Source organism: Garra rufa, chromosome 19 (assembly GCF_049309525.1).
Source record: "Garra rufa chromosome 19, GarRuf1.0, whole genome shotgun sequence".
Taxonomy (NCBI): domain Eukaryota; kingdom Metazoa; phylum Chordata; class Actinopteri; order Cypriniformes; family Cyprinidae; genus Garra; species Garra rufa.
The window spans coordinates 28752146-28766650 of record NC_133379.1 but is presented as its reverse complement, the minus strand read 5'-3'; the positions used below and the strand labels follow the sequence as shown (position 1 = coordinate 28766650).

The window sequence follows — 14505 nt, the reverse complement described above, 5'->3', positions numbered from 1 at the left end:
AAAAGGACATCCTTTGTAACAGTAATATATTCCTGATTTCATTCATAACTATCCTTTCACACTGATTGAAGCACCTCATATCAAGTGTGAAATATCCACCTCAACACTCTAACCTCTCTACCGGAAGTGAATAACTTCTGGTGTGTCGTCTGGCATAAGCTGCACGGACTTAAGCCAGAGGATTTTGTCCTCACTAGCAATCTATTTTAAAGCTTTAAATACAGGTAGCATTCAAAACCTGTCAATTTTTTTCTCTGCTAACAGTTGTCCCTTTTATCAATAACGGATAAAGATGAAAGAAATAAGCACAAAAGGGGAAACATGCCTGAAATGAGCCAGGCTGCTTTTCAAACGTTTTTGAATATAAAGCAGCAATTCACGCCTGGGTCAAGTACTAATCCGACGGGGGAAAAAAAAGTTTTATTTCACTATGTTGCATCACTGGATCAGTCCTTTCAGCTGTCAGAATCTGCAGCAGCAAACACTAAATGCAACAATCAGTCTCTTTCAAGCTCTTACAGATAGCACACTATGTTTGATGGAGAGTGAACCGAAAGATGAAAGCTGCAAAAAGTTGAGCCGAACGTCTGCTGCTGTAGGATTTGACATTCTGGACACCACTCTCCCATCAGGCACTGCTGGATGTTTGTATTTGACAGACAGAAGGAGATAGAAAGTGCATTAAAAGAATAGTTCACCCAAAAAAGAAAATTTGCTGTAAATTTACTCACCCTCAAGGCATCCAAAATGTAGTTTGTTTTTTTATCGAAACAAATTTGGAGAAATTTAGCATTACATCTCTTACTCACCAATGGATCCTTTTGAACAAACAAACAAACTCATCTACATCTTGGATAGCCTGAGGGTGACTACATTTCAGCAGTGTTTGAGTAAACTACTCCTTCAAAGAGAAGGACAGCACATGCATATTTACCTGTTCCTAGTTCAGTGTGCTCCAAGGAAGTGTGCTGGTTCTGATGGACCCACTCCCCGTTGCATTTAAAGAAGATCTGGAGGGCGGGCCGTGCACGGCAGCGTAGCTTGATGGGGTTGCTTTTAACAATGTACGCATCATCGGGCTCCTGCAGAAAGTGAGGCAGCGTTCCAGACATCGCTGACAAACCATCACGTGACCCTGCAACAAAAATTCAGGAGTTACTGTTTCATTCACATGAAGCAAAAACGTAAAACCGGTCAAATCCTCTCAGCTGACAGCCATCTGCGAGTTCCTATAATCAGACACATCAGCTAGGGCTCCCTGACAGCAAGCTTACTCACTGCTTTAACTGGCCTGTCAATCACTTTCAAATGTACTCTCAGGTTGGATGACGTTTTCAAACGAGCACCATATGAGCCGGTGACACTGAGAGATAAAGTGAAAACTGCCCTAAAGCAGCTGAAGGTGCCTGCAGAGGATTTCAGCACCATGGACAGCAGCCAGTAGATACTCAATAACACAGGCATTTTCAGGACCACGAACAGCTCCTCTGAGCTCTGTGGCTTCACATTAAATTAAACATTATATGCTGGTGTTTGCTCTTCCAAAACCGAGTGAGCTGCTAATGGAAGCAACATTTTAAGGCACTGTATACCGACGCAAAGGCTGTTCCAAAAGGTGGGAAACTTGATTACTCTGCCTCCTAATATACCATATTTTAGATTGTCCTAAGGCAGCACCATGTGTCCTCACATCTCATATTCGCTGTAATGATCTCAGTTGAAATATGATCTCAAGATCTCAAACCCTAAAATAAATTGTAGGTTAATTAAAAAATGAATACATTTCTGATCCATGGTGATAGGATTGTAAGGGTGTATAAGACAAAAAAAGAAAAAGGAATTGGATCAGGCACAGTAATATGGAGTCACAATTGTGCTTACAAGTATTGTTTCAGCCACTATATGCTAATTATACAAAGGCAGATGAGCATTTGTGATCAAAAAGTATATACATTTTTATTTTTTAAGAAAATGGCTGGTTGTTTTGCTAGACAAGACCCTTATTCCTCGGCTAGGATTATGTAGAGCCCTTTGAAGCTGCATTAAAACTGCAATTTGGACCTTCAACCCGCTGATCTCCATTAAAGTCCACTATATGGAGAAAAATCAAGTAATGTTTTTCTTAAAAACCTTCATTTCTTTTCAATAATTCAAAATCCTTTTGCTTATGATCGCGCTCAAAATAAAACAAAAATTATACATAAAACAACCAAAATATACTGTAATAAACACAAAACTAAATGTGCTCTGAAGTGTTTCTCTTCTCTCTCTCTTAAAACTTCCTGTAACTCTCCACTGTATCTGTCAAATAAAGCGTCAAACGGCCAAAAATAAAATAAAAGTACTGTAAATCTATAATAAACTGGCTATTAAAAACCGTAAAACTGTTCTGACATGCCCCATGAAATCAACCACATATGGGTGTGAAATTCTATTTCACACAGGGATATTTGGAGGAAGATTTAGGGTCTAAAAGTGTCTTGTGGATAAAAGAGCCACACAAGAGTGACAGGAGCTGAAATATCCACAGTGATTCAAAGCACACAGTGATTTAAAGCACTCCTCTCCCTCGCTCTTCACGTTTCTCTCGTGCTCACTCTCCATTTCTCTTTCTGTCACTGCATGTTTGCACACACCACACACACACACTCTAAGACTCTCCCTCACTAATAAAACTGTCACTGACGTAATTGGATAGGATATTTTGGAAGCGATTTCCCCTGACTTAAATCTTAAGCATAATAGAGATTTCTGTTGACTTGTAATCCTTCCCCAGGAAACTTTACGTGTATGTGTGTGCACAGGTGCGTTATCCTCTGGCAAACATACCTGATTCATCCTGATTAGAATGAATAGAGAAATGCCTGCATGTGCCGCTCACGCTGAGAAAATCACAGCCCTCGCACCGCCCCTCCTTCTCTCACCGTCTCTCTCACACCAGAGGACAATTTTATCATTCAAGTGTTTTTTTCATAGCTCAGTAGACTTAATGTCAACATGCACTTTGATAATATACATTCCTGGTCTTAGTGTGAACATTTCATCAGTGCATGTTATTTCCTTGCTTGAGCAATTTTTAGGGAAAATGTTTTACCATTTAAATGACTTTCCTTTTAGGTTAATAATGTTGACCAAAAGTCAAATAACTACCAGCAGCACCTCACACATGTGTCGTGGTACTCTTGTGAACTCGCATTGAAGACTGACACAGAAGAGAGAAAAATGTTGAATGAAGTAGTTTTTTTGTTCTCTTTGCGCACAAAAAAGTATTCTCTTAGCATTAACATTACAGCTGAACCACTGATGTCACATGGACTATTTTAACAATGTCCTTACTACCTTTATAGTCCTTGAGCGTGTTTGTTGCTTTGCTGTCTAGGCAGGGTCAGAAAGCTCTCAGACTTCATCAAAAAATGAAGTGAGTAACAAGACACTTACATTTCCAATAAAGGTTGGTCTTTGTATTCCAATTATGTATTCCAATTTCCACAAAAAGTTAGAATAGGTAGTGATAATAATAAGATGTTTCTTGAGTACCAAATGAGGATCATGTATTACTAAGGACTGGAAATTAATGAATAAATTACATAAAAAAATATTAAAATTGAAATCAATTACCTTCAAATATAATCATATTTATTTTTATTGTATTGATGATAAAATAAATGCAGTCTAAGAGTAAGAGTAAAAAAAAGGTTATCTGAAATTTTTATCAATTATTTACAATTGTGAGACATGAATGAATGAATGAATGATACATTTGTATAGCGCTTTCATTGTGTATTTCCGTACACCCAAAGCACTTTACAGTCATATGGGGGATCTCTTCTCAACCACCACCAGTGTGCAGCATCCACTTGTATGATGCGTCGGCAGCCACAGTACAACGGCGCCAGTGCGCTCACCACAGGTGGAGAGGAGAGAGTGATATATCCAATTTAATGAAAGGGGATTATTAAGAGGCCATGATTGACTACGGCCAGTGGAGGGAATTTGGCCAGGACACCAACGTTACACCCCTACTCTTTACGAGAAATGCCATGGGATTTTTTGTGACCACAGGACCTCGGTTTAACATCTCATCCAAAGGACGGTGCTTTTTACAGTATAGTGTTCCCATCACTATACTGGGGCATTAGGACCCACATAGAACACAGGGTGAGCACCCCCTGCTGGCCTCACTAACACCTCTTCCAACAGCAACCTAGTTTTCCCAGGAGGTCTCCCATCCAGGTACTGACCAGGCTCAGCCCTGCTTAGCTTCAATGAGCAACCGATCTTGGGCTGCAGGGTGATATGGCTGTGGTATATCTCGCACATGTGACATAAACATGTGATTCTGAAAGAAAGTTACAACTGCGAGATATAAACTCGCAATTCTAAAACAGTCTCCGTTTCTCAGAATTGCAATTTTTCAAAGTTTGTCTCGCTATTCTGGCTTTATAACTCAACTGCGACTTTAAAATCACACAATTCCAGTCAGGTTTTTTAGTTTATATCTCTCATTTCTGACTTTATAACTCACAATTGCGAGTTTATATCATGCAATTCAGGGAAAAAAGTCAGAATTGTGAGTTTGTATCAAGCAACTCTTAGAAAAAAGCCAGAATTGCAAGATATAGACTTGCAATTACGTGTTATAAAGTCACACTTGCGAGATATAAACTCACAATTCTGAGAAAAAAAGTCACATGTGCGAGATATAAACTGGTAGGGGTGTAACGATATGCCTAGGTCACGATACGGTACGTATCCCGATATTGGGTTCACGATACGAATCACGATATTTTGAACAAAAATTAAAACATGAAACTGAAAATCAAACAACAGATTTAAAAAAAATAAACAAATTTCAATTTCAATCAGTTTTACATACAAGGTCACATTTTAAGGTTTAATAAAAACCTTCTGTATTAAAATTAACAACTAATAAGGTCTGTCTGTCACTGAATGTTTTTTAAATTTAACATGATAGTGATAAAATTGTCAAGATGTCAAATTCTTTAAACCTGCTAGCGATGCAAGATTCTATGTGTGTGCCCGACGGGTGAACCGCTATAACTGACGTAACGGTGGAATAATATTTATCTGTCAGGTGCAGTGCGGGTGACATGCACGGGTATTTGCTCTTTGGACTCAATCCGGTACACGCTGACGCTGCTCTCAAACGGTCCCGTGCTAGTGTTCGCGCTCTGTCTGAAGACCGTTTAAAAGCCATTTCACATGGGATGCGTCAAGCGGTGGAATCTCTGCGCGGCTGCCGCTTTCTCTCATAGTGAAAGGGTTTTGAGGTCGAGCTGGTGTTCGCGACGCGGTCTCGGGGTAAACGTATTGCAAACAACAAGGTCTCATTTTACTTTACAAAAACAAAATAAATGAAACGTAAAGAAAATGCTATATGTTATTTGCTATTTGTCATTTTATGGGACAATGACTAGCGTGGTTTTCATGTCAGACACAGTTTACTATGACATTTTACACATAATTGTATTTTTACTGCGCAGGCTACATTTTCTGGATTTTTTTTTCTTTATTAATAGCCTTTCTCCGTATTTTATGGATCATACAGCTCCGAAATGTTGCCATACTGCTGACTTAAATGAGGAGGGAGGGTCCGCAATCTCTGGGTTGGTTGCCATGTTTCCTCACGTTCTTTTTCAACTAGCTCAACTTTTGCAGGCAGGCGTCACATGATTGGAAAGGTAGTCACGGGGTGTGTCGCGATTCTCCCTTATCACACCGCGCGACACAGCATCGTGGATCTGAGTGTCGCGATTTCGGTTTCATATCGCGTATCCCTATAAACTGGCAATTCTGAGAAAACTCACAATTCAGACTCTATGACTCGCAATTGCGATTTTATATTCAGATTTATGAGTTTGTATCTCGTAATTCTAATTTTTGACTTTAATTCTGACTTTATAACTCATAATTGTGAGTTTATATCTCACAATTCTCAGAAAAGTCAGAATTTTAAGTTTGTATCACGCAATTCGGAGAAAAAAGGGAAGATTTCTGAGTTTATATCTCGTAATTCTGACTTTATATCTTACAATTCTGACTTTATAACTCACAGTTGCAAATTGTTTTAATTTTTTTATTAATTGGTGGAAGCGGAATATTTGACTATTTGAGTCTGTTCTAAGCATCGCTCGAGATAATACTGAGATTTTTTTATATTAATATTAATAATAACGGTATAAAATTAATATAAATATAGTAGGAGAATATAAGTATGCATAAGTATGAGAAAAATCTCTATTTTCTCTAAATATAATTTCAGTGCTGTCTAGAAGAAACAATTGAGAAATTAAAACGATTTTGATTGTTCTCTCTCCATCTTCCTCCTCCGTTCCTTTCCGTTCCAGACATGTAAACAGAACATTATTTTCTATAAGAGAATTAATGGCACAGTGTCTTGTTTGTTTCATCTAATGTTTTGTGCTCATGGACACGATATGCTTGTTTTTAGAATGAACACTCCCACACACAGAGCATCAGGTAGGAGTGTGAACACATCCATATTCACAAACACGCACAAACATATTGGACCGTGCAGTTCCATACTGTAGTGTGTGCTAATGCTATTTTTGCACGCCCACAAACAAATGTATTCACATTTACAAGCAAATACACAAATCGCAACACGTTGGAGCGCGAGCACACGCACAATCGCGCACATTTGGACTCGTACACCACACGCTGTTATCCAGCCACCATCACAGATGTTCAGGAGTGCTTGACATGATGGCAGTCTGATGAAAGGGAAAAATAGTCATCCGACTGAGCCGCAGATGAAAGGAAAGAGAGAAAGTGTTGGGGGGGGGGAAGAGTGAGAAAGAAAAAGAAAGTGCAAATGGGAACTGGTGGAAAGAGCTACTTTAGACTTGTGGACGTTGTTTAAGTCACTTCTGTGTGTAGAGTGATATATATAACTGTGGTTGAGGGGAGGGCCGTCTGTTTGGTCCTGACAGAAAAATAAAAACTTTCACACATAAACAAGAAATGCAGACTTAACACACAAGCAAAACAATCCATCTCGCACTTCCCTTGGAATGAAAATATAGGCTTGTTAAAGGTCAATTTAGTCAGACAAAAATATACATTTTAAACCTATATAAATGCTAAGAAGTTGTTATTTTCTTTTATTAATTAATTAATTAATTAATTTCACCACAAAACATTTATTTTTAGCCCCACACAAATAATAGTATTAATAATTCCAAAATTAAGCAAATAATTTAGCAATTGTCACAAAAATAATGATACATGATAATAATAATAACAATAACAATATTTTCCCATAAAAATAACAATAAAAATCACTACAAAACAATGATTTTTATCCACACACAAACAACAATAATAATCATAATTCCAAAATTGAGCAATTAATTTAGCAATTGCCACAAAAATAATACTTATAATAAGAATAATTATTCTATTAATTATAATAAGAATAATAAAAACAATTTCCCACAAAAATAAAATAATAATAATAATAATAAACAATTAAAATTTCACCACAAAACAATTATTTTTAGCCACACACAAATAATAATAACATTAATAATAATTCCACCATTTAGCAACTAATTTGGCAATTGCCACAAAAATAATGATAATAATTTTATTAATATTAATAATAATAATAATAATAATAATAATAATAATAATAACAACATTTTTCCACAACACATAAAACAAAAGAAAAACATAAAACAATTGAATAATAAAAAAAAATTCAAAACCACAAAACAATAATTTTTAACCACACAAAATAATAATAATAATAATAATAATAATAATAATAATAATAATAATAATAATTTCCCCACAAAAAATAACAACAGCAACTAAATTTTTTACCACAAATATTTTTAGCCATGCATAATAATAATAATAATAATAATAATAATAATAATTTTTCCAACAAAAATAACAACAATTACAATTTCACCACAAAACAATTTTTAGCCACACATTAATAATAACAACAACAACAACAACAACTACAATTTCACCACAATTATTTTTAGCCACACAAATAATAAAAATAATAATTAAAAATAATTTTTTTGCCCCCTAAAAATAAAATGATAATAAGAATAATAATTCTTAAATTGAACAATAACATTTTACCATTCACCATTAACATCAACAACAACTTTTGTTCCGACAACAAACAAAATAAATGACAACTACTAAAATTTAAATTTCACCACAAAACAATGATTTTTAGCCACACAAATAATAATTCCAAAATTTAGCAATTAAATGTTTGCCACAGATAATAATAATTATAATAAGAATAGTAATTCTTAAATAAACAATAAAATATTTACCACAAATAATAATAATAATAATAATAATAATAATAATAATAATAATAATAATAATAATTTAGTAGACTGTTTGCTTTGAATCACTGAAATTATTGAAATCAGCGAAAGTCTGACTATAATTTTTTTTTATTCAATGTACACAATGTTATATTGTTGTGTCCAATAAAATGACTGGCCAACTGATGAATCATTTTTATTTACAATTGAATCAAATATTAAATTACATCTGCTACTTGCAGAACATTTATTTTTGGTATATGGTTCTCTGGAGAATGAAAAAGTTTTTTAAACAAATATGACGCAAGTCAAAATGGCCTGTGGCATCAGACTGTGTGAACTGTTTTGGTTTCAAGCTTTTATTTTTAAGACTCTATTGTCCAAGGAAACCTGGCAGTTGGGGGCTTTTATGTTTGTTTCTCTTTGTGGCTGTTTTTTGTTACGTAGTGTTAGTTCTTGATAGAACCGAATAGAATGAAAGTGACCATGACATCCTAATGCAATCACAGCTCAGACACAATAACACAGTCCCGACGGCCTCTCTGAGGGCTTTTGAGCAGTGTGTATGTGTGTGTTTGAGAGGAGAGAGTGAGAGAAGGTGATTTCAGTGATTGAGCGTATGTGTGTTTTCCAAACCTCCCCGTATCAAGCGTTCTGACTGCTATTTAATGTGTCTCATTTGCATGAGTTGATAAAGCACCGATCTGCTCTCTTAATCCACAGTGTGACACGGCAGAAACGCCAAAATGGCCGACCGCGTCCTCTCAATTCCCCCCTTTGCTGTCAGGGCTGAGTCGGTTGCCACAGTGATGATATACGAGCGGCGGGCCACCCTGGCAATAACGGCGGACGCTAGATACATCTCACGCTACGGGAGCAAAACAAGATGTCACTGCCACCAGCTCTGAGCAATGAGTTTATCACACACACACCTGTCTGTCACACTGAGAGGTCTGCGTCGCAAAACACACACACAAAATACAAACATGCTAACCGTTCTGACCTAGAAGTGATAAAGGAATCGTGCTCTGATGGTTAGATTCAATCTAGTGTTTGTCAAAGCACAGACATTTTTTGGAGCTCAGATGTGACTAGTACATAGCATGTTGGAGAAGTAAGAAGTTACTGTCAAAAGGTAGATAACCACATTAAAGCTTTTTAATATCTTTGAAACTGTTATTATCATTTATTTAGAACATTAGAGCTGTATTTATCAGTTACAAAAACAATTAGCATGTCTATTAAGGCAACAGCAATAAAATAAAATATAATAAAAGGAATGGATGGTTATGCTGTATACAGTTGAGGTCAAAAGTTTACACCCCCCTTTCACAATCTGCCAAAATAAGCGGGATCATACAAATGTTATTGTTTTTTTAGTACTGACCTGAATAAGATATTTCATATAAAAGATGTTTACATATAGTCCACAAGAGAAAATAATAGTTGAATTTATAAAAATGACCCTGTTCAAAAGTTTGCATCCCCTTGAATCATAATACTGCGCTGTTACCTGAATGATCCACAGCTGTGTTTTTCATTTGTTTAGTGATTGTTGTTCATGAGTCCCTTATTTGTCCTGAACAGTTAAACTGCCCGCTGTTCTTCAGAAAAATTCTACAGGTCCACTGATGATCCAGAAGGAAAAATCATGCATTAGGAGCCAGGGGAGAAAACTTTTTACATTTTTAAATTTAACATAATTTGTTTTCTGGGTAACATGTAACTATCGTCTGTAGCCTCTGAAGGGCAGTACTAAATAAAAAATATGATATTTAGGCAAAATAATAAAAAATGTCTTCATTATGCTCAAAAGTTTTCACCCCCCAGCTCTTAATGTATGGTTTTTCCTTCTGGAGCATCAGCAAGCGTTTGAACCTTCTGTAATAGGTACATATGAGTCCCTCAGTTGTCCTCAGTGTGAAAAGATGGATCTCAGAATCATACAGTCATTGTTGGAAAGGATTCAAACACACAAAAATGCCGGAAAACCAAAGAATTTGTGGGACCTGAAGGATTTTTTTGAAGAACAGCAGACAGTTTAACTGGATACTCATGAACGACTTTCACTAAACAAAAAAACACAGCTGTGGATCATTCAGGTAACAGCACAGTATTAAGAATCAAGTGTATGTAAACTTTTGAATGGGGTCATTTTTATAAATTTAATTATTATTTTGTCTTGTGGACTATATGTAAACATCTTTTATGTGACATATCTTATTCAGGTCAGTACTAAATAAGTAACATGCATCGTGTATAATCCCTCTTCTTTTTGTAAAATAATTAACATTTTGCAGATTCTGAATGGAGGATGTAAACTTTTGACCTATTTTGTATCAACGTAACTTGGTATTCAGTTAAAAAACTACAAAACAGACTAGTTTTCCACTCACACTTTTGGACCCTAGTTACAGTAAAAATATGAGCCTTGCACAATTCTCTGTTCTGCAAATCTTGTGGAAAATGGTGCAAAGCGTGCATTTCAGACAGAGAACGAGAGAGAGAGAAGTGCACCTTGGGGAGTTTTGACAGACTGCTGGTACAGAGATCACGATAATGGCAGAACTCAGCAGGGTGACGAACCCGCGTAACATACAGCTCACCCACGGCTTGAACAATAACACACACCACATGTAGATCAGCATTACACACACAAACACACACACACACGAATGCGTAAACACACTCTCCAACCCCTACAACACAATTCAAATGTCAAAACACAACACCTTCATTTATTCTTTATTCAACGCGGAAGTAAGTCTATGAGCATGACTTCCGGTTTATTAGCCATATAGGGAAATAATTAGAAGAATAACAATGTGCAGTAAATGGTAAAACTGTGCACTACAAACCAGTGTGTTCATATTTAAGCAGCAAACCCACTATAAGGTGCAAAAATAAGGTGGATATCTTAAAATGCTTCAACTCTGTAGCATTCTGGGATTTCTATATTTCTTCCATATTGCCTATTACAAGATTAAAGGATCTAATATGATCGGATAACACACACACACACACACACACACACACACACACACACACACACACACACACACACACACACACACACACAGAGAGAGAGAGAGAGAGAGAGAGAGAAGATGAGACAGAAGTGAAGGAAGTGGGAGATGGAGGTTTAGGTAATAGAGTGTGGAAACAAAACAATAGATTGGTGTAAAATTACAGAATTAAAAAAAAAGATAATGTGATTGGGCTCTGGATTACTGCTAATGGGGAAATAAAGACGTCCCCTAATGCTTCATTATAATAGCAGCCTGTCAGGGCCCAATAATCAAATGTTCACTAATTCTCAATACAGGAAACACATGCATGACTAAAATTCAAAACAAAGGGACTGTTCTAATAGCTAGTGAGCTACCTACATAGGCAGCAATTTAAAGGGATAGTTCAGCCAAAAATGAAAATTCTGTCATTAACCCTCATACATGTTGTTCCAAACCTGTAAAATCTTTTTGGAAAGCAAATTAAATGTTTTTGATAAAATTCAAGTTCAAGGCCCAGAAAGGCAGTAAAGTCTTCAACCCTATTTTATGAAGCTACAAGAATACTTTTTGTGTGAAAAGAAAACAAAAATAACAATTCTCTTCTGCATCAGATTTCAGACTTTCATCAAAAATATCTTAATTTGTGTCCTGAAGATGAACGAAGGTCTTACGGGTTTGGAACGACATAAGCGTGAGTAATTAATGACAGAATTTTTTTTTTTCATAAAGGTAAGACTTTTATTAACGATTTCTTCTTTTATCAAATTTTAAGGCAAAAGCATTGCAGGTATCCCTAGAGGTGAACAAAGAGCAATCCCAACTACAGTATCAATAAATTTATAATTCATAAAGCATGGAAAATAGTTTAAAATGATTAAAAACAGACCCCAAAATCCTGTGCCAAGACCTTTGATTAATTGTGATTAATTAATGATTTAATTTTCATTTCATTTTTGGATGAACTATCTCTAATATACTCTAAAATGTAATTTATTCCTCTGATGGAAAGGCTAAATTTTCAGCAAGGACTACTTCAGTTTGACAAGATATTTCAGAAATCATTCTTATATGCTGATTTGGTGTTTAAAAAACTCTTATTATCAAAGTTGAAAACAGTTGCACTGCTTAATATTTATGTGATACTTTTTCTGGATTATTTGATGAATAGAAAGTTCAAAAGAACAGCATTTACTTAAAATAGAATTTTTTTGTAACAGTGATCAGAAGTGACAGTAAAGACATTTGCAATTTACTGCGACCTTGAAAAAAGATCAAAAAAGATCTTACAGACCTCAAACTTTGAAATCATGGTGTGTATTTATGCCTTAGATTAGAATATAACACAATTTCTCTTGATGTGTCTGTAATAAAGTCAATGAGTTGAGTCTCTTGTAAATGACACGCATAGCTGTGCATATGCAGAGTGTTCCAAATGAGTCACTTACAGCATGAAGTTCCATTTTCAGTTAATATGCTGCCATAGACATTTCACTTGGTTTAGAAGCAGAGAGAGAGGGAGAAATACCTCTAAAGCCGGTCATAAATATCATGACTAAGAATAAAACAGCTGCTTGTACATAAATTTACAAAGCAGAACTGTAATTACAGCACTGCTCAAAATTCAAATGCAGGGCCACAGTCGTTAGCTAATTAGTACAAACAAAACATCCTTAAGTAACATTGACATTTTAGAAAAGGTTAGGAAGTGTCGCTTTTGTGTATGTACCTCCGTTGGACTGAATATAATTAGAGGGCCGTCTCTCATGGTAGTTCTGTTGAATTTCATTCGCTTCTGATGTTGTTCCCTGTTTTGCGGCTTAAATACTCCCACAAACTCTTAATGGACAGTCAAAGAACGGTGATTATTAATATGCTGTAATTTAATTACACAAAGTATTTGACAGTTGACATCAAAAGCTGGATCGGAACCACGAAAACTTCTGAGCGCATAAAAGTTTGCTAGGATGATGGTTCAAGGAACTTGAGAAGTACACAGAAGATACCTCCTATCATTCTCAGAGCACTTCAGATGGTATGAAATTCCTTTGAAAGGATTCTTGGATGTGTGGAAGAGATTTAGCGAACAGACAGCGAGGGTCCTTCCGGAGTGCTCGAGATCGAAGACTTTCTCTTTTTTTTTTTCATCCGTCTCCAAAGAGCTTCACACTAAGTGATATTACTGAGAGTCGCTTCTTTTTCTAATCGCAGTCCCACGGGATCAAAGTTCCCGGGAAGCCCCAGAGCTCTGTTCATATATCTCTTTTTCCTTTGAAAAAGAGAGCGAATCATTTTATTAGTTGTAATACTTGTTCTAGGCATGCAAAAAGCGTCAGAAAAGAACAGCAGCCATCACCATGAAATATGTAAAACAAGTATATAATAAAGTACTGATGTAGGCAAGTACTCACACTAGGGATTACTCACAATAGACTTTAGTTTAAATGGTATATTTGATTTTAAGGCACTCGCAAATGGAAACAATCTGTTCAATATATTCAAAATAGCACTGAAAGAGTGTGGAACGATGTCTTTTCAATATTTTGTTGGCTGTTTCTATGTAAATCTGTTTGTAAAAGCATTCTTACGTAAACCACTGCATTCAATTCAATGCAAATATATACATAAAAATGAATCTTATTTATCAGGGCCATACTGCTTTCCCTTAGTATTATTTATGCTTGAATTAAACATGCCATCTAGGGGTGTGCAAAGCAGCCGGTATTTGTATCTGTATTTGTATTTGTTGAGGGGGGAAAAGTATTTGTATTTGTATTTGTATTTGTATTTGTATTTGTATTCGATTTAAATTCAAAATAGGTTTAAAAATCCTGTTTTTTTGTGCGCTAAACTTTTAATTTACGTTATAGTGTAAGTATTCTTTAATTATATCCATTATAATAATTATGGATATGCAATATTGGTTGATGTTTTTGAATATGTAACAAGGAACGTCATTGAAAAAAAAAAAAAAATAACATGACAGCCATTACCTCATCCATGGTTAAACCAACTAATAAAATACCATTATGAACATTATGAACCCCACCACCACCTGTCCTTGTTGGAGGATGCTGAACAGACAGAATTAAAATTAAAATAAAAATGTTCTTCTTCTGAAAGAACTTCTTTCTCGTGGCGTCTGCCGTTGCTAA

The 14505-nt window shown here is 35.7% G+C and overlaps 1 protein-coding gene across 1 annotated transcript in view; it reads right to left on the bottom strand.

Moving 5' to 3' along the window:
• unc5da (unc-5 netrin receptor Da) overlaps positions 1-14505 on the bottom strand; it is a 264333-nt gene that overhangs the window by 84289 nt on the left and 165539 nt on the right. Inside the window, exon 2 of the mRNA XM_073824489.1 lies at positions 935-1135. Within this exon, the coding sequence (XP_073680590.1) occupies positions 935-1135 (201 nt within the window). The remainder of the gene's footprint in view (positions 1-934; positions 1136-14505) is intronic.